The sequence below is a fragment of the Oncorhynchus tshawytscha genome, unplaced genomic scaffold (assembly GCF_018296145.1).
Source record: "Oncorhynchus tshawytscha isolate Ot180627B unplaced genomic scaffold, Otsh_v2.0 Un_contig_4685_pilon_pilon, whole genome shotgun sequence".
In the NCBI taxonomy this organism is placed as follows: Eukaryota; Metazoa; Chordata; class Actinopteri; order Salmoniformes; family Salmonidae; genus Oncorhynchus; species Oncorhynchus tshawytscha.
In genome coordinates, this window is record NW_024609567.1 from 188,824 (window position 1) to 213,402 (window position 24,579).

Consider the following 24,579-nt stretch of genomic DNA (forward strand, 5'->3'; position numbering starts at 1 on the left):
ACTTCTATATTCTATAACACTTATATACTCTATAACACTTCTATACTCTATAACACTTCTATATTCTATAACACTTATATACTCTATACTCTATAACACTTCTATATTCTATAACACTTATATACTCTATAACACTTCTATATTCTATAACACTTCTATATTCTATAACACTTCTATATTCTATGACACTTCTATATTCTATGACACTTCTATATTCTATAACACTTCTATATTCTAAAACACTTCTATACTCTAAAACACTTCTATACTCTAAAACACTTCTATACTCTATAACACTTCTATACTCTATAACACTTCTATATTCTATAACACTTCTATATTCTATGACACTTCTATATTCTATAACACTTCTATACTCTATAACACTTCTATATTCTATGACATTTCTATATTCTATAATACTTCTATATTCTAAAACACTTCTATACTCTATAACACTTCTATATTCTATACCACTTCTATATTCTAAAACACTTCTATACTCTATAACACTTCTATACTCTATAACACTTCTATATTCTATAACACTTCTATACTCTATAACACTTCTATATTCTATAACACTTCTATATTCTATGACACTTCTATATTCTATAACACTTCTATATTCTAAAACACTTCTATACTCTAAAACACTTCTATACTCTATAACACTTCTATACTCTATAACACTTCTATATTCTATAACACTTCTATACTCTATACTCTATAACACTTCTATATTCTATAACACTTGTATACTCTATAACACTTCTATATTCTATAACACTTCTATATTCTATAACACTTCTATATTCTATGACACTTCTATATTCTATGACACTTCTATATTCTATAACACTTCTATATTCTAAAACACTTCTATACTCTAAAACACTTCTATACTCTAAAACAATATTCTATAACACTTCTATACTCTATAACACTTCTATATTCTATAACACTTCTATATTCTATGACACTTCTATATTCTATAACACTTCTATATTCTATAACACTTCTATATTCTATAACACTTCTATATTCATTTCTATATTCTATAATACTTCTATATTCTAAAACACTTCTATCTCTAACACTTCTATACTCTATAACACTTCTATATTCTATACCACTTCTATATTCTAAAACACTATTCTATAACACTTCTATACTCTATAACACTTCTATATTCTATAATAACACTTCTATATTCTATGACACTTCTATATTCTATGACACTTCTATATTCTATGACATTTCTATACACTTCTATAAACACTTCTATACTCTAAAACACTTCTATACTCTATAACACTTCTATACTTCTATAACTATAACACTTCTATATTCTATGACACTTCTATATTCTATAACACTTCTATATTTATAACACTTCTATACTCTATAACACTTCTATATTCTATGACATTTCTATATTCTATAATACTTCTATATTCTATAACACTTCTATACTCTTAACACTTCTATACTCTATAACACTTCTATATTCTATACCACTTCTATATTCTAAAACACTTCTATACTCTAAAACACTTCTATACTCTATAACACTTCTATATTCTATAACACTTCTATATTCTATGACACTTCTATATTCTATGACACTTCTATATTCTATAACACTTCTATATTCTATAACACTTCTATATTCTAAAACACTTCTATACTCTAAAACACTTCTATACTCTATAACACTTCTATATTCTATAACACTTCTATACTCTATAACATTTCTATACTCTATAACACTTCTATATTCTATGACATTTCTATATTCTATAATACTTCTATATTCTAAAACACTTCTATACTCTAACACTTCTATACTCTATAACACTTCTATATTCTATACCACTTCTATATTCTAAAACATATATAGCACTTATATACTCTATAGCACTTATATACTCTATAGCACTTATATACTCTATAGCAATTTTCTATCGTGGTTTGTAGCATGTTTACTTTTCTGTAATGTGCGTGTGTTTATATGTCTCAGAGCGTTCTTCCATAAGAGTTCAGCCATCATGCATCTGCCTGCTGAGATAGGTGAGTTGTTTAACAGTAGGACAAGAGGCAAGGAGAGGAAGCTGACTTTAGACTATTGACATGCACCCAATATTTCACTCCTCCTGTCTCTTCACTGAGCTTGATGTGTCCTACAATTGTCCCTAAGCATAGATCTAGGATCAGATTTATGTCTCTGCCATTGCTAACTTTAACTCTCAGTGATATTAAACAAAATCTGACCCTGTATCGGATGAGAGGATCATCCAATGTGTTTGAGAAGGAAGCAAGGAGATAGGACGCGAGGAGTCAAGACAACGCAATTGAGGTGTTTGTATAATGCTTGAACAAGAGGGGGCGCTGTTAACCAATATAACTTTACTAGTGATTGTGAGATTTGTTTGCTAGCTAAATGTTGATATAAAAGGTTCTGAAGGCTGATCATTGGTTCACTGTACATATTTAACAGTGTCACTTAATTGCCCTCTTTCTCTCTCTCTCCATCACACACACAAACATGCATCTATATATAACCACACACAGGTGACTACACTGACTTCTACTCATCCAGGGACCATGCCACCAATGTTGGCATTATGTTCCGAGGGAAGGAGAATGCCCTGATGCCCAACTGGTATGATATGACAACCAACACTTCATCTGTGTCCCAAATGGCATCCTATTCCCTTTATAGTGCACAACTTTAAAAAAAAAAATGTTTAACCTTTACTTAACTAGGCAAGTCAGTTAAGAACAAATTCTTATTTACAATGACGTACTACCAAACCCTAACGACGCTGTGACAATTGTGCGCCGCCCTATGGGACTCCCAATCACGGCCGGTTGTGAAGCAGCCTGGAATCGAACCAGGGTCTGTAGTGATGCCTCTAGCACTGAGATGCAGTGCCTTAAACTGCTGCGCCACTCAGCCCAAATACCTCTTGTCAAAGTAGTAAACTACAAAGGGAATAGGGTTCTCTGTAGGGTTCCCTGTTCCGCAACTACACTGAGTGGACAAAACATTAAGAACATCTGCTCTTTCTGTGACTTAGACTATCCAGGTGAAAGATATGATCCCTTATTGATGTCACTTGTTAAATCCTCTTCAATCAGTGTAGATGAAGGGGAGGAGACAGGTTAAATAATAATTTAATCATTGAGACAATTGAAACATAGATAGTGTATGTGTGCAGAGGGTGATTGGACAAGACAAAAGATTGAAGTGCATTTGAACGGGGTATGGTAGTAGGTGGCAGACATACAGGTTTTTGTCGTGAACTGCAACTCTGCTGGGTTTTACACACTGAACAGTTTCCTGTGTGTGTCAAGAATGGTCCACCACACAAAGGACATCCAGCCAACTTGACACAACTGTGGGAAGCATTGGAGTCAACATGGGACAGCATCCCTGTGGAATGCTTTTGACATCTTGTAGTCCATGCTCTGACGAATTGAGGATTGAAATTTATTTCCCCTAACTAACCATATTATTAGATGTAGACAGAGTAACTCACTAACTAACCATATTATTAGATGTAGACAGAGTAACTCAGTAACTAACCATATTATTAGATGTAGACAGAGTAACTCACTAACTAACCATATTATTAGATGTAGACAGAGTAACTCACTAACTAACCATATTATTAGATGTAGACAGAGTAACTCACTAACTAACCATATTATTAGATGTAGACAGAGTAACTCACTAACTAACCATATTATTAGATGTAGACAGAGTAACTCACTAACTAACCATATTATTAGATGTAGACAGAGTTACTCACTAACTAACCATATTATTAGATGTAGACAGAGTTACTCACTAACTAACCATATTATTAGATGTAGACAGAGTAACTCACTAACTAACCATATTATTAGATGTAGACAGAGTAACTCACTAATTAACCATATTATTAGATGTAGACAGAGTAACTCACTAACTAACCATATTATTAGATGTAGACAGAGTAACTCAGTAACTAACCATATTATTAGATGTAGACAGAGTAACTCACTAACTAACCATATTATTAGATGTAGACAGAGTAACTCACTAACTAACCATATTATTAGATGTAGACAGAGTAACTCAGTAACTAACCATATTATTAGATGTAGACAGAGTAACTCACTAATTAACCATATTATTAGATGTAGACAGAGTAACTCACTAACTAACCATATTATTAGATGTAGACAGAGTAACTCACTAACTAACCATATTATTAGATGTAGACAGAGTAACTCACCAACTAACCATATTATTAGATGTAGACAGAGTAACTCACTAACCATATTATTAGATGTAGACAGAGTAACTCACTAACTAACCATATTATTAGATGTAGACAGAGTAACTCACTAACTAACCATATTATTAGATGTAGACAGAGTAACTCACTAACTAACCATATTATTAGATGTAGACAGAGTAACTCACTAACTAACCATATTATTAGATGTAGACAGAGTAACTCAGTAACTAACCATATTATTAGATGTAGACAGAGTAACTCACTAACTAACCATATTATTAGATGTAGATAGAGTAACTCACTAACTAACCATATTATTAGATGTAGACAGAGTAACTCACTAACTAACCATATTATTAGATGTAGACAGAGTAACTCACTAACTAACCATATTATTAGATGTAGACAGAGTAACTCACTAACTAACCATATTATTAGATGTAGATAGAGTAACTCACTAACTAACCATATTATTAGATGTAGACAGAGTAACTCACTAATTAACCATATTGGTCAGGTTCTCTGAAAAACATCCACTAGAAGTCAAACGCCTCAGATAACAATGTAGCTTTTCTTGTTTGAGTTGTTTTTATCTCTCCTGGTGGTTATTTGGAGAGAGACACGGTGAGAAAAAGAAATGATAAATAAAAAGAGAGATAGAAGAGGAGAGAATAAGAGGGAGAGGGAAAAATAAGAAAAGAGAAAGGATGAAATAAGAATTAAAAGTGAGAGAACAAGATAGAGAGGGAGAAAGAGAGAGAAACGTGCTACGGCCTGGTGCTGTACTGTGACCTATGATGTGTGAGGGACACAATTAGTTTTCTCTAATTGACTGGAGCGCTCGGGCGGTTTCAGTTCTTTCACACACTGCACCATCCTTCCAGTCAGTCAGTGAGTCTGCAGTCCAACACTGCACCATCCTTCCAGTCAGTGAGTCTGCAGTCCAACACTGCACCATCCTTCCAGTCAGTCAGTGAGTCTGCAGTCCAACACTGTACCATCCTTCCAGTCAGTGAGTCTGCAGTCCAACACTGCACCATCCTTCCAGTCAGTCAGTCAGTGAGTCTGCAGTCCAACACTGCACCATCCTTCCAGTCAGTGAGTCTGCAGTCCAACACTGCACCATCCTTCCAGTCAGTGAGTCTGTAGTCCAACACTGCACCATCCTTCCAGTCAGTGAGTCTGCAGTCCAACACTGCACCATCCTTCCAGTCAGTCAGTGAGTCTGCAGTCCAACACTGCACCATCCTTCCAGTCAGTGAGTCTGCAGTCCAACACTGCACCATCCTTCCAGTCAGTCAGTCAGTGAGTCTGCAGTCCAACACTGCACCATCCTTCCAGTCAGTGAGTCTGCAGTCCAACACTGCACCATCCTTCCAGTCAGTCAGTGAGTCTGCAGTCCAACTCTGCACCATCCTTCCAGTCAGTCAGTCAGTGAGTCTGCAGTCCAACACTGCACCATCCTTCCAGTCAGTCAGTCAGTGAGTCTGCAGTCCACTGCACCATCCTTCCAGTCAGTCAGTCAGTGAGTCTGCAGTCCAACACTGCACCATCCTTCCAGTCAGTCAGTGAGTCTGCAGTCCAACACTGCACCATCCTTCCAGTCAGTCAGTGAGTCTGCAGTCCAACACTGCACCATCCTTCCAGTCAGTCAGTCAGTGAGTCTGCAGTCCAACACTGCACCATCCTTCCAGTCAGTCAGTGAGTCTGCAGTCCAACACTGCACCATCCTTCCAGTCAGTCAGTCAGTGAGTCTGCAGTCCAACACTGCACCATCCTTCCAGTCAGTGAGTCTGCAGTCCAACACTGCACCATCCTTCCAGTCAGTGAGTCTGCAGTCCAACACTGCACCATCCTTCCAGTCAGTCAGTGAGTCTGCAGTCCAACACTGCACCATCCTTCCAGTCAGTGAGTCACAGTCCAACACTGCACCATCCTTCCAGTCAGTCAGTGAGTCTGCAGTCCAACACTGCACCATCCTTCAGTCAGTGAGTCTGCAGTCAACACTGCACCATCCTTCCAGTCAGTCAGTGAGTCTGCAGTCCAACACTGCACCATCCTTCCAGTCAGTCAGTCAGTGAGTCTGCAGTCCAACACTGCACCATCCTTCCCATCAGTCAGTGAGTCTGCAGTCCACTGCACCATCCTTCCAGTCAGTCAGTCAGTGAGTCTGCAGTCCAACACTGCACCATCCTTCCAGTCAGTCAGTGAGTCTGCAGTCCAACACTGCACCATCCTTCAGTCAGTCAGTCAGTGAGTCTGCAGTCCAACACTGCACCATCCTTCCAGTCAGTCAGTCAGTGAGTTTGCAGTCCAACACTGCACCATCCTTCCAGTCAGTGAGTCAGTGAGTCTGCAGTCCAACACTGCACCATCCTTCCAGTCCAGTCAGTGAGTCTGCAGTCCAACACTGCACCATCCTTCCAGTCAGTGAGTCTGCAGTCCAACACTGCACCATCCTTCCAGTCAGTCAGTGAGTCTGCAGTCAACACTGCACCATCCTTCCAGTCAGTCAGTCAGTGAGTCTGCAGTCAACAGCACCATCCTTCCAGTCAGTCAGTGAGTCTGCAGTCCAACACTGCACCATCCTTCCAGTCAGTCAGTGAGTCTGCAGTCCAACACTGCACCATCCTTCCAGTCAGTCAGTGAGTCTGCAGTCCAACACTGCACCATCCTTCCAGTCAGTGAGTCTGCAGTCCAACACTGCACCATCCTTCCAGTCAGTGAGTCTGCAGTCCAACACTACACCATCCTTCCAGTCAGTCAGTCAGTGAGTCTGCAGTCCAACACTGCACCATCCTTCCAGTCAGTCAGTGAGTCTGCAGTCCAACACTGCACCATCCTTCCAGTCCAGTGAGTCAGTCAGTCCAGTCAGTGAGTCTGCAGTCAACACTGCACCATCCTTCCAGTCAGTCAGTCAGTGAGTCTGCAGTCCAACACTGCACCATCCTTCCAGTCAGTGAGTCTGCAGTCCACACACCATCCACCATCCTTCCAGTCAGTCAGTCAGTGAGTCTGCAGTCCAACACTGCACCATCCTTCCAGTCAGTCAGTGAGTCTGCAGTCCAACACTGCACCATCCTTCCAGTCAGTGCAGTCACTGCACCATCTTCCAGTCAGTCACTGCACCATCCTTCCAGTCAGTCAGTCAGTGAGTCTGCAGTCCAACACTGCACCATCCTTCCAGTCAGTCAGTGAGTCTGCAGTCCAACACTGCACCATCCTTCCAGTCAGTCAGTGGCAGTGCCAACACTGCACCATCCTTCCAGTCAGTCAGTCAGTGAGTCTGCAGTCCAACACTGCACCATCCTTCCAGTCAGTCAGTGAGTCTGCAGTCCAACACTGCACCATCCTTCCAGTCAGTCAGTGAGTCTGCAGTCCAACACTGCACCATCCTTCCAGTCAGTCAGTCAGTGAGTCTGCAGTCCAACACTGCACCATCCTTCCAGTCAGTCAGTCAGTGCAGTCCAGTCCACTGCACCATCCTTCCAGTCAGTCAGTCAGTGAGTCTGCAGTCCAACACTGCACCATCCTTCCAGTCAGTCAGTGAGTCTCCAGTCAGTCAGTGAGTCCAACACTGCACCATCCTTCCAGTCAGTCAGTGAGTCTGCAGTCCAACACTGCACCATCCTTCCAGTCAGTGAGTCTGCAGTCCAACACTGCACCATCCTTCCAGTCAGTGAGTCTGCAGTCCAACACTGCACCATCCTTCCAGTCAGTCAGTCAGTGAGTCTGCAGTCCAACACTGCACCATCCTTCCAGTCAGTCAGTGAGTCTGCAGTCCAACTCTGCACCATCCTTCCAGTCAGTGAGTCTGCAGTCCAACACTGCACCATCCTTCCAGTCAGTCAGTCAGTGAGTCTGCAGTCAACACTGCACCATCCTTCCAGTCAGTCAGTCAGTGAGTCTGCAGTCCAACACTGCACCATCCTTCAGTCAGTCAGTGAGTCTGCAGTCCAACACTGCACCATCCTTCCAGTGCACCAGTCAGTCAGTGAGTCTGCAGTCCAACACTGCACCATCCTTCCAGTCAGTCAGTGAGTCTGCAGTCCAACACTGCACCATCCTTCCAGTCAGTCAGTGAGTCTGCAGTCCAACACTGCACCATCCTTCCCAGTGAGTCCAACAGTCAGTCAGTGAGTCTGCAGTCCAACACTGCACCATCCTTCAGTCAGTCACACTGCACCATCCTTCCAGTCAGTCAGTGAGTCTGCAGTCCAACACTGCACCATCCTTCCAGTCAGTGAGTCTGCAGTCCAACACTGCACCATCCTTCCAGTCAGTCAGTGAGTCTGCAGTCCAACACTGCACCATCCCAGTTCCAGTTCCAGTCAGTGAGTCTGCAGTCCAACACTGCACCATCCTTCCTTCAGTCAGTCAGTGAGTCTGCAGTCCAACACTGCACCATCCTTCCAGTCAGTCAGTCAGTGAGTCTGCAGTCCAACACTGCACCATCCTTCCAGTCAGTCAGTGAGTCTGCAGTCCAACACTGCACCATCCTTCCAGTCAGTCAGTCAGTGAGTCTGCAGTCCAACACTGCACCATCCTTCCAGTCAGTCAGTCAGTGAGTCTGCAGTCAGTGAGTCTGCAGTCCAACACTGCACCATCCTTCCAGTCAGTCAGTCAGTGAGTCTGCAGTCCAACACTGCACCATCCTTCCAGTCAGTGAGTCTGCAGTCCAACACTACACCATCCTTCCAGTCAGTCAGTCAGTGAGTCTGCAGTCCAACACTGCACCATCCTTCCAGTCAGTCAGTGAGTCTGCAGTCCAACTCTGCACCATCCTTCCAGTCAGTGAGTCTGCAGTCCAACACTGCACCATCCTTCCAGTCAGTCCAGTCAGTCAGTGAGTCTGCAGTCCAACACTGCACCATCCTCCAGCACCATCCTTCCACCATCCTTCAGTCAGTCAGTGAGTCTGCAGTCCAACACTGCACCATCCTTCCAGTCAGTCAGTCAGTGAGTCTGCAGTCCAACACTGCACCATCCTTCCAGTCAGTCAGTCAGTGAGTCTGCAGTCCAACACTGCACCATCCTTCCAGTCAGTCAGTGAGTCTGCAGTCCAACACTGCACCATCCTTCCAGTCAGTGAGTCTGCAGTCCAACACTGCACCATCCTTCCAGTCAGTCAGTGAGTCTGCAGTCCAACACTGCACCATCCAGTCCAGTCAGTGAGTCTGCAGTCCAACACTACACCATCCTTCCAGTCAGTCAGTCAGTGAGTCTGCAGTCCAACACTGCACCATCCTTCCAGTCAGTCAGTGAGTCTGCAGTCCAACTCTGCACCATCCTTCCAGTCAGTCAGTCAGTGAGTCTGCAGTCCAACACTGCACCATCCTTCCAGTCAGTCAGTGAGTCTGCAGTCCAACACTGCACCATCCTTCCAGTCAGTCAGTGAGTCTGCAGTCCAACACTGCACCATCCTTCCAGTCAGTGAGTCTGCAGTCCAACACTGCACCATCCTTCCAGTCAGTGAGTCTGCAGTCCAACACTACACCATCCTTCCAGTCAGTCAGTCAGTGAGTCTGCAGTCCAACACTGCACCATCCTTCCAGTCAGTCAGTGAGTCTGCAGTCCAACTCTGCACCATCCTTCCAGTCAGTCAGTCAGTGAGTCTGCAGTCCAACACTGCACCATCCTTCCAGTCAGTCAGTCAGTGAGTCTGCAGTCCACTGCACCATCCTTCCAGTCAGTGAGTCTGCAGTCCAACTCTGCACCATCTTTCCAGTCAGTCAGGCAGTGAGTCTGCAGTCCAACACTGCACCATCCTTCCAGTCAGTGAGTCTGCAGTCCAACACTACACCATCCTTCCAGTCAGTCAGTCAGTGAGTCTGCAGTCCAACACTGCACCATCCTTCCAGTCAGTCAGTGAGTCTGCAGTCCAACTCTGCACCATCCTTCCAGTCAGTCAGTCAGTGAGTCTGCAGTCCAACACTGCACCATCCTTCCAGTCAGTCAGTCAGTGAGTCTGCAGTCCACTGCACCATCCTTCCAGTCAGTCAGTCAGTGAGTCTGCAGTCCAACACTGCACCATCCTTCCAGTCAGTCAGTGAGTCTGCAGTCCAACACTGCACCATCCTTCCAGTCAGTCAGTCAGTGAGTCTGCAGTCCACTGCACCATCCTTCCAGTCAGTCAGTCAGTGAGTCTGCAGTCCAACACTGCACCATCCTTCCAGTCAGTCAGTGAGTCTGCAGTCCAACACTGCACCATCCTTCCAGTCAGTCAGTCAGTGGGTCTGCAGTCCAACACTGCACCATCCTTCCAGTCAGTGAGTCTGCAGTCCAACACTGCACCATCCTTCCAGTCAGTCAGTCAGTGAGTCTGCAGTCCAACACCGCACCATCCTTCAGACACCACAGCTGCTGTTCATATGGCTGTTGTCTTTGTCACGGTTGGGAACCTCTATGTCGAACCTCTCTTCTTTCTGTCTCTCTTTCCATTTTTCTTCATGTCTTACTCTCTCTGGATCCGTATTTCTGTATTTGTACAATGCTATAAACAAACGGATTGATTGGCTGAACGATTGCCTGACTGATTGACTAGCTGTTTGTTTGACTGGCTGGCTGCCTGGCTGACTGACACATTGACTGGCTGGCTAACTGACTGACTAATTGCCTGTTTATTGGACTGGCTGGCTGGCTGAATAATTGATTGGTAGCCTCAAGGTTAGAGTGTTGGGCCAGTAACCAAAAGGTTGCTGGTTCCAATCCTGGAGCTGATACGGTGAAAAAAATTGGTCCCTGTGCCCTTGAGCAAGGCACTTAACCCCAATGTCTCTAGGGGCTCTTGACAATGGTGATCACACTCTCTGTGGCTGTCTTAGGGGAGTTGGGATCTGCAAGAAACACTTGTGTGACAAATATAAACCCCCCCCAAATGATTATTATGTTTGTTTGACTGACTGATTGTGTCCCTCAGGTTGAGGCTGCCCGTGGGGTATCATGGCAGGGCCTCTTCCATAGTGGTGTCTGGGACCCCCATACGCAGACCCTCTGGACAGATGAGACCCGACCAATGTAATGAAACACAACGCCTAGTCTGAAAATCAAAGCAGACTCTGAATTCAAAGAGAAACACACACCTCTCAGACGAGTGTCACTTTGTTTTTGTGTCCCTCACTAACGGTCTTCCTCTTCCATTGTGTTCTCTCTTAGCTAAGCCTCCTGTGTTTGGCCAGTCCAAGCAGCTGGACATTGAGCTGGAGATGGTCAGTATACACTTTATATAGCTACACTTTACTACAACCAAGGAGATGGTTCATATCAATGGCATCACAAAACAATGATCTGTCTCTCTCACACTCTTTCTCTGCCTTTTATCTAATTTCTCTCTCTCTCTCGCTGGCTCTCTTTCTCTCTCTGTCTCTTTCTCTCTTGCTGGCTCTCTTTCTCTATGTCGCTTTCTCTCTCTCGCTGGCTCTCTTTCTCTCTCTATGTCGCTCTCTCTCTCTCTCTCTCGCTGGCTCTCTTTCTCTCTATGTCGCTCTCTCTCTCGCTGGCTCTCTTTCTCTCTGTCACTCTCTCTCTCGCTGGCTCTCTTTCTCTCTGTCACTCTCTCTCGCTGGCTCTCTCTCTCTATGTCGCTCTCTCTCTCTCTGTCTCTCTCGCTGGCTCTCTCTCTCTGTCACTTTCTCTCTCTCGCTGACTCTCTTTCTCTCTCTATGTCTCTCTCTCTCTCGCTGTCTCTCTGTCTCTCTCTCTCTCTCTCTCGCGCTGGCTCTCTGTCTCTCTCTCTCGCTGGCTCTCTTTCTCTCTCTATGTCTCTCTCTCTCGCTGGCTCTCTGTCTCTCTCTCTCTCGCTGGCTCTCTGTCTCTCTCTCTCGCTGGCTCTCTTTCTCTCTCTATGTCTCTCTCTCTCGCTGGCTCTCTGTCTCTCTCTCTCTCGCTGGCTCTCTGTCTCTCTCTCTCGCTGGCTCTCTTTCTCTCTCTGTCTCTCTCTCTCTCGCTGGCTCTCTGTCTCTCTCTCTCGCTGGCTCTTTTTCTCTCTCTGTCTCTCTCTCGCTGGCTCTCTGTCTCTCTCTCTTTCCCTCTCTGTCTCTCTTTCTCTCTCTCTCTCTTTCTCTCTGTCTCTCTCTCTCTCTCTCGCTGGCTCTCTTTCTCTATGTCTCTCGCTGGCTCTTTTTTTCTCTCTCAGGCATTCTTTGTAGGTGGAGGTAATCGTCTTGGTGAGCCCATTCCCATACAGAGAGCCCACCAACATATCTTTGGCATGGTGCTAATGAATGACTGGAGTGGTAAGGCCTCACACACACACAGTTATACACTCTCAGACTCATGCACACACACACACCCACACATGAGTACACACACAGTCACTAACAACTACACACACACTCACACGCTTACTCACTCATGAGAACACTCACAAGTCACGATAACACACACACACTTACTCACTTATTTACACACTCGTATGTGCATGCACACACACCTACACAGCCCACCTCACTTTAAGACATAAATTAATAAGCACCATACCGTATTTCTTTATTTTCAAAATAATGTATCTATCGACTATAACAGCCAATAGTAGAATCATTAGCCAAAAATGATATATCAGTAAATGAAAAATCCTAACGTCAATAACACTAATTGAAAAACATCCACTTTCCATAATAACACTAACTTAAGTTCCTTAATTTAGTTCTGCATTATACATGTTGTGTAAACATTTCATATTTATTTATGACAGGTTATTTTTATTGATGAGGCAGAAGGATCTCAGGAGGAGGAGTGGTTTCGACTGTAGCCTTGAGATTTCAAGATCGTCTTATCTCCATCTCTCTCTTTCTGTCGCGATCTGTCTCTCTCTTTGTCTCTTTCTCTCTCAAGAGAACATCCCTGGTCATCCCTACTGCCTCTGATCTGGCGGACTCGATAAACACAAATGCTTTGTTTGTAAATGATGTCTGAGTGGTGGAGTGTGCCCCTGGCTATCCGTAAATCTAAAAAACAAGTGTGCCGTCTGGTTTGCTAAATATAAGGAATTTGAAATTATTTTTACTTTTACTTTTTATACTTAAGGATATTTAAAACCAAATACTTTTAGTTTTTTACTCAAGTAGTACAATGCTGGGCGACTTTCACTTTTAATTTTCTATTAAGGTATCTTTACTTAAGTATGGCAATTGGGTACTTTTACCACCACTGTAGGGAATAGGGTGCTATTTGGAACGCAGCCTACTAGGCTTCACCTTATTGTTCGTTTGCCAGATCCCATATCGACTCCAATGATTCCCACAGTTGTGTCAAGTTGGTTGGATGTCCTTTGGGTGGTGGACCATTCTTGATACACACAGGAAACTGTTAAGTGAAGAAACCCAGCAGCGTTGCAGTTCTTGACACAAACCAGTGCGCCTGGCACCTACTGACATACCCTGTTCAAAGACACTTCAATCTTTTGTCTTTCCCATCCACCCTCTGAATAACACACATACACACAGTCTCAATTGTCTTAAGGCTTAACAATCCTTCTTTAACCTGTCTCCTCCCCTTCATCTACACCAATTGAAGTGGATTTAACAAGTGACATCAATAAGGGATCTTAGCTTTCACCTGGTCAGTCTGTCATGGAAAAGGCAGGTGTTCATAATGTGTTGTCCACTCAGTGTCTAGCACTCTAAGGGCTTTGGTCAAAGGGAATGCACTATATAGGGAATAGGGTGCCATTTGGGATGCATTTTCCACCCCTGCTGCTCAGACTCCCAGATGTAAGGGTAAGTCTGAGCCAGGTTCCACCTGGGTTAATATGTAGAGTAGAGGGCTACTGATAGTTGAAATAGATTTTCCTGCTGACTACAGTACATGATCATTTATCACGTCCCTCAACACAATATTTCATAGAATAGTTCCTGGGTTGTCAATAGTCAAAAAGACCAGTAGTTCAGTTGAACATCCCACAACTTCACCTACACAATACCAAGGTTTTGAAGCTATGCACAGGTACTGTTAGTACAGGTACTTTAGCTGTGTTGGTCTACGATCATCCAATCAACATAGGATGGACTCATCACTGGGCAGGTTACATAGTATTCAAACCTACCTGTGATCTGTGTGTCCACTGAGGAATATTCAGTAAATACCAGTTCAACATCTAATGGTAAAATAAAGGGTAACCATTCTTCTTCCTGTGTGTGTTCCAGCCAGGGATATCCAGGCGTGGGAGTACGTTCCTCTGGGTCCGTTTCTGGGGAAGAACTTTGGGACAACCATCTCACCCTGGGTGGTTCCTATGGAGGCCCTGCTGCCCTTCGCTGAGCCCAACACTGTCCAGGTGAAGAACATAAACAGTATAGTAGTATAATATAGTATAGACCTGGTGGTCCTGCTGCCCTATAGTATACTGCGGGTGGTCTGGATGTATTTTACATCACATTATGGGTGGTCTGGGTGTATTTTACATTACATTATGGGTGGTCTGGGTGTATTTTACATTACATTATGGGTGGTCTGGGTGTATTTTACATTCCACTGCGGGTGGTCTGGATGTATTTTACATTCTACTGCGGGTGGTCTGCATGTATTTTACATTCTACTGCGGGTGGTCTGCATGTATTTTACATTCTACTGCGGGTGGTCTGGATGTATTTTGACATTCTACTGTGGGTGGTCTGGATGTATTTTACATTCTACTGCGGGTGGTCTGGATGTATTTTACATTCTACTGTGGGTGGTCTGGATGTATTTTACATTCTACTGCGGGTGGTCTGGATGTATTTTACATTCTACTGTGGGTGGTCTGGATGTATTTTACATTCTACTGCGGGCGGTCTGGATGTATTTTACATTCTACTGCGGGTGGTCTGGATGTATTTTACATTCTACTGCGGGTGGTCTGGATGTATTTTCAACATTACATTATAGTACGGGTGGTCTGGGTGTATTTTACATTATACTGTGGGTGGTCTGGATGTATTTTCAACATTACATTATAGTACGGGTGGTCTGGGTGTATTTTCAACATTACATTATAGTACGGGTGGTCTGGATGTATTTTCAACATTACATTATAGTACGGTTGGTCAGGATGTATTTTACATTAACACTTACATTTCCACCATTCAGGTAAGCTTTTAGTAATGAGAGCCAGTATCCACACTGTGTTAGAAAAAAAGGTACCATCTAGAATCTAAAAGGGTTATTCAGCTGTCCCCATAGGAGAACCCTTTGAAGAACCTGTTTGGTTCCAGGTAGAACCCTTTTGGGCTCAATTTTCTACATGGAATCCAAAAGGGTTCAACCTGAAACCAAAAAAGGTTCAACATGGAACCAAAAAGGGTTCTCCTATGGGACAGCTGAAGAACCCTTTTTTCTAAGAGTGTTGTGGCTCTTCTATTTCCACTTTCTGTTTCAGGATCCAAAGCCCCTCCCTTATCTATGCCATGACGATGCCTTCACCTTCAACATTAACTTATTTGTGTCAGTGAAAGGTATGTTGGGTTTTACACAAACACACACAACACACACGTACGTGCACAGACACACAGTAAAAAGGAATTGTTGGTGAATGAGTGCCTTGCCTTGGTAATTAAGCACACACACACAAGGGAGGTAATGATTTACCATTAAGAGCTTTGTATTCCTTACGACCAAGACTTCATTCTCTCTGTTCTGACTTTATCTCTCTCCTGACTTTCTCTCTCCTGACCCTCTCTCTCTTGACTCTCTCTCTCCTGACTCACTCTCCACTGACTCGCTCTCTCCACTGACTCGCTCTCTCCACTTACTCTCTCTCTTCACTGACTCTCTCTCTCCACTAACTTTCTCTCTACTGACTATCTCTCCTGACTCTCCTGACACTCTACTGACTCTGTCCTGACTCTCTGTCTTGACTCTCCACTGACTCGCTGGCTTGACTATCTCTCCTGACTCTCCACTGACTCTCTCTCCCGACTCTCCACTGACTCTCTCCACTGACTCTCTCTCCTGATTCTCTGTCCTGACTCTCTCCCCTGTCTGTCTCTCCTGACTCTCCACTGACTGTCTCCACTGACTCTCTCTCCTGATTCTCTGTCCTGACTCTCTCCCCTGTCTGTCTCTCCTGACTCTCCACTGACTGTCTCCCCTGACTCTCCACTGACTCTCTCCCCTGACTCTCCACAGACTCTCTCCTGACTCTCCACAGACTCTCTCCTGACTCTCCACTGACTCTCTGTCTTGACTATCTCTCCTGACACTCTACTGACTCTGTCCTGACTCTCTGTCTTGACTCTCCACTGACTCACTGGCTTGACTATCTCTTCTGACTCTCCACTGACTCTGTCCTGATTCTCTGTCCTGACTCTCTCCCCTGTCTGTCTCTCCTGACTCTCCACTGACTGTCTCCCCTGACTCTCCACTGACTCTCTCCCCTGACTCTCCACAGACTCTCTCCTGACTCTCCACAGACTCTCTCCTGACTCTCCACTGACTCTCTGTCTTGACTATCTCTCCTGACACTCTACTGACTCTGTCCTGACTCTCTGTCTTGACTCTCCACTGACTCACTGGCTTGACTATCTCTTCTGACTCTCCACTGACTCTGTCCTGATTCTCTGTCCTGACTCTCTCTCTATTGACTCTCCGTCCTGACTCCCTCTCATGACTCTCCACTGACTCTGTCCTGATTCTCTGTCCTGACTCTCTCTCTATTGACTCTCCGTCCTGACTCCCTCTCATGACTCTCCACTGACTCTGTCCTGATTCTCTGTCCTGACTCTCTCTCTATTGACTCTCCGTCCTGACTCCCTCTCATGACTCTCCACTGACTCTGTCCTGATTCTCTGTCCTGACTCTCTCTCTATTGACTCTCCGTCCTGACTCCCTCTCATGACTCTCCACTGACTCTGTCCTGATTCTCTGTCCTGACTCTCTCTCTATTGACTCTCCGTCCTGACTCCCTCTCATGACTCTCCACTGACTCTGTCCTGATTCTCTGTCCTGACTCTCTCTCTATTGACTCTCCGTCCTGACTCCCTCTCATGACTCTCCACTGACTCTGTCCTGATTCTCTGTCCTGACTCTCTCTCTATTGACTCTCCGTCCTGACTCCCTCTCATGACTCTCCACTGACTCTGTCCTGATTCTCTGTCCTGACTCTCTCTCTATTGACTCTCCGTCCTGACTCCCTCTCATGACTCTCCACTGACTCTGTCCTGATTCTCTGTCCTGACTCTCTCTCTATTGACTCTCCGTCCTGACTCCCTCTCATGACTCTCCACTGACTCTGTCCTGATTCTCTGTCCTGACTCTCTCTCTATTGACTCTCCGTCCTGACTCCCTCTCATGACTCTCCACTGACTCTGTCCTGATTCTCTGTCCTGACTCTCTCTCTATTGACTCTCCGTCCTGACTCCCTCTCATGACTCTCCACACTGACTCTGTCCTGATTCTCTGTCCTGACTCTCTCTCTATTGACTCTCCGTCCTGACTCCCTCTCATGACTCTCCACTGACTCTGTCCTGATTCTCTGTCCTGACTCTCTCTCTATTGACTCTCCGTCCTGACTCCCTCTCATGACTCTCCACTGACTCTGTCCTGATTCTCTGTCCTGACTCTCTCTCTATTGACTCTCCGTCCTGACTCCCTCTCATGACTCTCCACTGACTCTGTCCTGATTCTCTGTCCTGACTCTCTCTCTATTGACTCTCCGTCCTGACTCCCTCTCATGACTCTCCACTGACTCTGTCCTGATTCTCTGTCCTGACTCTCTCTCTATTGACTCTCCGTCCTGACTCCCTCTCATGACTCTCCACTGACTCTGTCCTGATTCTCTGTCCTGACTCTCTCTCTATTGACTCTCCGTCCTGACTCCCTCTCATGACTCTCCACTGACTCTGTCCTGATTCTCTGTCCTGACTCTCTCTCTATTGACTCTCCGTCCTGACTCCCTCTCATGACTCTCCACTGACTCTGTCCTGATTCTCTGTCCTGACTCTCTCTCTATTGACTCTCCGTCCTGACTCCCTCTCATGACTCTCCACTGACTCTGTCCTGATTCTCTGTCCTGACTCTCTCTCTATTGACTCTCCATCCTGACTCCCTCTCATGACTCTCCACTGACTCTGTCCTGATTCTCTGTCCTGACTCTCTCTCTATTGACTCTCCGTCCTGACTCCCTCTCATGACTCTCCACTGACTCTGTCCTGATTCTCTGTCCTGACTCTCTCTCTATTGACTCTCCGTCCTGACTCCCTCTCATGACTCTCCACTGACTCTGTCCTGATTCTCTGTCCTGACTCTCTCTCTATTGACTCTCCATCCTGACTCCCTCTCATGACTCTCCACTGACTCTGTCCTGACTCTCTCTCTATTGACTCTCCGTCCTGACTCCCTCTCATGACTCTCCACTGACTCTCTCTCTATTGACTCTCCGTCCTGACTCCCTCTCATGACTCTCCACTGACTCTGTCCTGACTCTCTCTCTATTGACTCTCCGTCCTGACTCCCTCTCATGACTCTCCACTGACTCTCTCTCTATTGACTCTCCGTCCTGACTCCCTCTCATGACTCTCCACTGACTCTGTCCTGATTCTCTGTCCTGACTCTCTCTCTATTGACTCTCCGTCCTGACTCCCTCTCATGACTCTCCACTGACTCTCTCCACTGCTCTTCCTATGTATTCTGAGGTATTATTGAGGGGGTATATCAGGTGTTGATATCCTGTCTCAATCAACTGTTGTGGGTTGTTTTTTTCAGGAGAGGCAATGAAGGAAGCAGCCACTATATGCAAGTCCAACTTCAAGGTAAGCAGTTGGTGAAGTAGACTTTGGATAGTTTACTACAGTTGCATCAATGTGCAGAGTTGTGGACTCGAGTCACATGACTTGGTCTCGAGTCTGACTCAAGTCACATATTTGATGACTTCAGATTCGACACAAAATAAATTAACTTTAGGCTTGAGTTCGACTTGGAGCCTCAAGACTTGGGACCCAAGTTTGACTTGAGACTGATGACTTTAAATAATTTGTCACTCATTTTGTGCACACTACTCTCCACGTAGCAACAGATTGGCTAGTGAAACGCACACTTGGCCCTCTGATTGGACCAGAAAACAGTCAATTAATACAGGTCTGGTGAGGTAGAGCAGTGTTTCTCGAAGCGTAGAAGGATTTATTTGTGGGGTCGTGAGCAATGTTCCCTCAATTTTTCTGGCACTGAGATAATTTAAGTTCTGATGAGCACAAACTTGAACGTTGTGAAAATTCTGTGCACCTTCCAGTGCATGTTTACTGTGAACACTGAGGCTGTATCTGCTTTAAGATATTTTTAACAGTGGCCAAGTAGGCTACACTGGCTATTTGATCATAATGGAGGCCTACCAGAGTGGAGAAAATGCATCCCATAACATTTTAACATGGAAGTAGCTGTTCTATCATTCAGCCTACAGTAACAGCCAATGGTTCATTTTAGTCCATAAAAAAATGCAGGGCTTGACATTAACCTGTTTATCCACTTGTCCTTCAGACAAGGAGGTGACTGAAAATGTTTGTGTTTGATGCAAGAAACCATTTTACAAAATCAAATGAATTATTATTCCCATACCATTATTACAGAGAATCAGACAAACTATGCTACCCTATGACTATTGGTTACTTAGTTTATTTAAGCCTGTCTCAAAATACAACACTGCCCCTTTAAGACAAAAATATATATGTTAATCTGTCTTGCTTTTCAAAGATATCTAGAAATGTACATGTTTTGTGTTCTTGTAGGAAGCAATCAATCATCTATTGCTGATGACAAATGATCTAGAACTGGGCTAATAGCTCACTAAATAGCAAAGAATATGAACACGTGACTACATGAAGCTCTTGCTTTGATCTCAAAACAAGCACATCTACTCATGACCACAGCTGTAAACACAGTCCAGTTCAAAGTTAATGGCATTGATCCATATATGGCAATGGTCATTTTGCATATAGGCCCTCCTGCAGCTCTGATTGGTTATGCTGCCGGTCTGTGTAGAGTAGGGCTGAGTTGTTGGAATAGAATCCTACTGTGATGCGTTCTGCCTACAACATCATCTCTAGCACGGTTAGTTTTGTTTCAGTATGTTGCATTGACAGAGGCTAATGTGTTGATTCCATCACAATCGCCACAGGAAAGGGAAACGTTGATAGTGTTAACTAACAGGGAAAAGTCTAGAAAGTAGAGGGAATCTCGTGTCTGATATTTCTTCTGTGAGCTACACTGCATTCACAGACTACTGCACACCCCCAAAAGTTTAGAGGGAATGTTTGTTGTGAGTATGAAACTGAATTTTTAAAACAGATTTTAATTGGCTACATACATTTTATATTTATACCGTTGCCTATTTGATCTGGTTTCAGGCATAGGCCCACGGTATTACACCAAATTATTGTCTAAAAACATCTCATCTGTGCTTCAGAACCATCAAGTTGCACGCCTTGACTGTTGACCAATGAACAGTGATCTGCATTAGCTCACAAAGGCTCTTATCCAGATTAGTCTTCAGAAAGCATTTCATTTTCTCCGGTTTTGCCTGGTCAAAGTAAGACTACATTTATATTACCCATATAAAGTCAACCACGTATCTACAGTTGAGCAATCTACTACGGACACATCTTTTCCAGAACAATAACGCTAGGCTACGTGGTGATTTCATGAATCATTTTCACATTTCAGATAATCCTAGTCTGGGTGGTAACTGGCTATATGTCTGAAGATAGCTGTAACATCACACAGCCTTGAATATTATGGGATGAAGAAGTAGAACTAACATATTCTGGTGAATTTATTAGCATATGTGTGAGGAAGAAAGGGTCTTCCCAGTTGGCAATGAACTGCAGACAGGCGGCCCTCCAGAGTGACAGGCAAGATGCAGGCAGGTGGCCCTCCAGAGTGACAGGCAAGATGCAGACAGGTGGCCCTCCAGAGTGACAGGCAAGATGCAGACAGGTGGCCCTCCAGAGTGACAGGCAAGATGCAGGCAGGCGGCCCTCCAGAGTGACAGGCAAGATGCAGGCAGGTGGCCCTCCAGAGTGACAGGCAAGATGCCAGGCGGCCCTCCAGAGTGACAGGCAAGATGCAGGCAGGTGGCCCTCCAGAGTGACAGGCAAGATGCAGGCAGGTGGCCCTCCAGAGTGACAGGCAAGATGCAGGCAGGCGGCCCTCCAGAGTGACAGGCAAGATGCAGGCAGGCGGCCCTCCAGAGTGACAGGCAAGATGCAGGCAGGCGGCCCTCCAGAGTGACAGAGTGACAGGCAAGATGCAGGCAGGCGGCCCTCCAGAGTGACAGGCAAGATGCAGGCAGGCGGCCCTCCAGAGTGACAGGCAAGATGCAGGCAGGCGGCCCTCCAGAGTGACAGGCAAGATGCAGGCAGGCGGCCCTCCAGAGTGACAGGCAAGTGACAGGCAGAGTGACAGGCAAGGTGCAGGCAGGCGGCCCTCCAGAGGTGACAGGCAAGATGCAGGCAGGTGGCCCTCCAGAGTGACAGGCAAGATGCAGGCAGGCGGCCCTCCAGAGTGACAGGCAAGATGCAGGCAGGTGGCCCTCCAGAGTGACAGGCTGCCAGGCGGCCCTCCAGAGTGACAGGCAAGATGCAGGCAGGTGGCCCTCCAGAGTGACAGGCAAGATGCAGGCAGGCGGCCCTCCAGAGTGACAGGCAAGATGCAGGCAGGCGGCCCTCCAGAGTGACAGGCAAGATGCAGGCAGGCGGCCCTCCAGAGTGACAGGCAAGATGCAGGCAGGTGGCCCTCCAGAGTGACAGGCAAGATGACAGGCAAGGCAAGATGCAGACAGGCGGCCCTCCAGAGTGACAGGCAAGAGTGACAGGCATGGCAGGCGGCCCTCCAGAGGCAGGTGACAGGCAAGATGCAGGCAGGCGGCCCTCCAGAGTGACAGGCAAGATGCAGACAGGCGGCCCTCCAGAGTGAGGCAGGCAGGCGGCCCTCCAGGTGCAGGCAGGCGGCCCTCCAGGAGTGACAGGCAGAGTGAAGCAATGCAGGCAGGTGGCCCTCCAGAGTGACAGGCAGAGTGACAGGCAAGTGTGCAGCAGACAGGCGGCCCTCCAGAGTGACAGGCAAGGTGCAGACAGGCGGCCCTCCAGAGTGACAGGCAAGATGCAGACAGGCGGCCCTCCAGAGTGACAGGCAAGATGCAGGCAGGCGGCCCTCCAGAGTGACAGGCAAGCAGGCGGCCCTCCAGAGTGACAGGCAAGATGCAGGCAGGCGGCCCTCCAGAGTGACAGGCAAAGGTGCAGGACAGGCGGCCCTCCAGAGTGACAGGCAAGGTGCAGGCAGGCGGCCCTCCAGAGTGACAGGCAAGGTGCAGGCAGGCGGCCCTCCAGAGTGACAGGCAAGGTGCAGACAGGCGGCCCTCCAGAGTGACAGGCAGCAGACAGTGAGGCGGCCCTCCAGTGACAGGCAAGATGCAGGCAGGCGGCCCTCCAGAGTGACAGGCAAGATGCAGGCAGGCGGCCCTCCAGAGTGACAGGCAAGATGCAGGCAGGCGGCCCTCCAGAGTGACAGGCAAGGTGCAGGCAGGCGGCCCTCCAGAGTGACAGGCAAGGTGCAGGCAGGCGGCCCTCCAGAGTGACAGGCAAGCCCTCCAGAGTGCAGGCAGGCGGCCCTCCAGAGTGACAGGCAAGGTGCAGGCAGGCGGCCCTCCAGAGTGACAGGCAAGGTGCAGGCAGGCGGCCCTCCAGAGTGACAGGCAAGGTGCAGGCAGGCGGCCCTGACAGGCCAGAGTGACAGGCAAGAGTGCAGGCAGGCAGGCCCTCCAGAGTGACAGGCAAGATGCAGGCAGGCGGCCCAGAGTGACAGGCAAGATGCAGGCAGGCGGCCCTCCAGAGTGACAGGCAAGATGCAGACAGGCGGCCCTCCAGAGTGACAGGCAAGTGCAGACAGGCGGCCCTCCAGAGTGACAGGCAAGATGCAGGCAGGCGGCCCTCCAGAGTGACAGGCAAGATGCAGGCAGGCGGCCCTCCAGAGTGACAGGCAAGATGCAGGCAGGCGGCCCTCCAGAGTGACAGGCAAGATGCAGGCAGGCGGCCCTCCAGAGTGACAGGCAAGATGCAGGCAGGCGGCCCTCCAGAGTGACAGGCAAGATGCAGGCAGGCGGCCCTCCAGAGTGACAGGCAAGATGCAGGCAGGCGGCCCTCCAGAGTGACAGGCAAGATGCAGGCAGGCAGGCCCTCCAGAGTGACAGGCAAGATGCAGGCAGGCGGCCCTCCAGAGTGACAGGCAAGATGCAGGCAGGCGGCCCTCCAGAGTGACAGGCAAGATGCAGGCAGGCGGCCCTGACAGGCCAGAGTGACAGGCAAGATGCAGGCAGGCGGCCCTCCAGAGTGACAGGCAAGGTGCAGGCAGGCGGCCCTCCAGAGTGACAGGCAAGGTGCAGGCAGGCGGCCCTCCAGAGTGACAGGCAAGGTGCAGGCAGGCGGCCCTCCAGAGTGACAGGCAAGGCAAGTGCAGGCAGGCGGCCCTCCAGAGTGACAGGCAAGGTGCAGGCAGGCGGCCCTCCAGAGTGACAGGCAAGAGTGCAGGCAGGCAGGCCCTCTCCAGAGTGACAGGCAAGGTGCAGACAGGCGGCCCTCCAGAGTGACAGGCAAGGTGCAGACAGGCGGCCCTCCAGAGTGACAGGCAAGAGTGCAGGTGCAGGCGGCCCTCCAGAGTGACAGGCAAGATGCAGGCAGGCGGCCCTCCAGAGTGACAGGCAAGGCCCCAGAGTGACAGGCAAGATGCAGGCAGGCGGCCCTCCAGAGTGACAGGCAAGGTGCAGACAGGCGGCCCTCCAGAGTGACAGGCAAGGTGCAGGCAGGCGGCCCTCCAGAGTGACAGGCAGGCGGCCCTCCAGAGTGACAGGCAAGTGCAGGCAGGCGGCCCTCCAGAGTGACAGGCAAGGTGCAGACAGGCGGCCCTCCAGAGTGACAGGCAAGGTGCAGGCAGGCGGCCCTCCAGAGTGACAGGCAAGGTGCAGGCAGGCGGCCCTCCAGAGTGACAGGCAGTGCAGACAGGCGGCCCTCCAGAGTGACAGGCAGGCCCTCCAGAGTGACAGGCAAGGTGCAGGCAGGCGGCCCTCCAGAGTGACAGGCAAGGTGCAGGCAGGCGGCCCTCCAGAGTGACAGGCAAGGTGCAGACAGGCGGCGGCCCTCCAGAGTGACAGGCAAGGTGCAGACAGGCGGCCCTCCAGAGTGACAGGCAAGGTGCAGGCAGGCGGCCCTCCAGAGTGACAGGCAAGGTGCAGACAGGCGGCCCTCCAGAGTGACAGGCAAGGTGCAGGCAGGCGGCCCTCCAGAGTGACAGGCAAGGTGCAGACAGGCGGCCCTCCAGAGTGACAGGCAAG

At 47.3% G+C, this 24,579-nt stretch overlaps 1 protein-coding gene across 1 annotated transcript in view; it reads left to right on the forward strand.

Annotated features, from left to right (window-relative positions):
• Window positions 1–24,579, forward strand: part of fah (fumarylacetoacetate hydrolase (fumarylacetoacetase)) — a 36,742-nt gene that overhangs the window by 3,900 nt on the left and 8,263 nt on the right. The window contains exons 4-11 of the mRNA XM_042315937.1: window positions 2,024–2,073; window positions 2,575–2,665; window positions 11,212–11,309; window positions 11,448–11,500; window positions 12,427–12,526; window positions 14,435–14,565; window positions 15,646–15,721; window positions 18,969–19,015. Coding sequence (XP_042171871.1) covers window positions 2,024–2,073; window positions 2,575–2,665; window positions 11,212–11,309; window positions 11,448–11,500; window positions 12,427–12,526; window positions 14,435–14,565; window positions 15,646–15,721; window positions 18,969–19,015 — 646 coding nt within the window. The remainder of the gene's footprint in view (window positions 1–2,023; window positions 2,074–2,574; window positions 2,666–11,211; window positions 11,310–11,447; window positions 11,501–12,426; window positions 12,527–14,434; window positions 14,566–15,645; window positions 15,722–18,968; window positions 19,016–24,579) is intronic.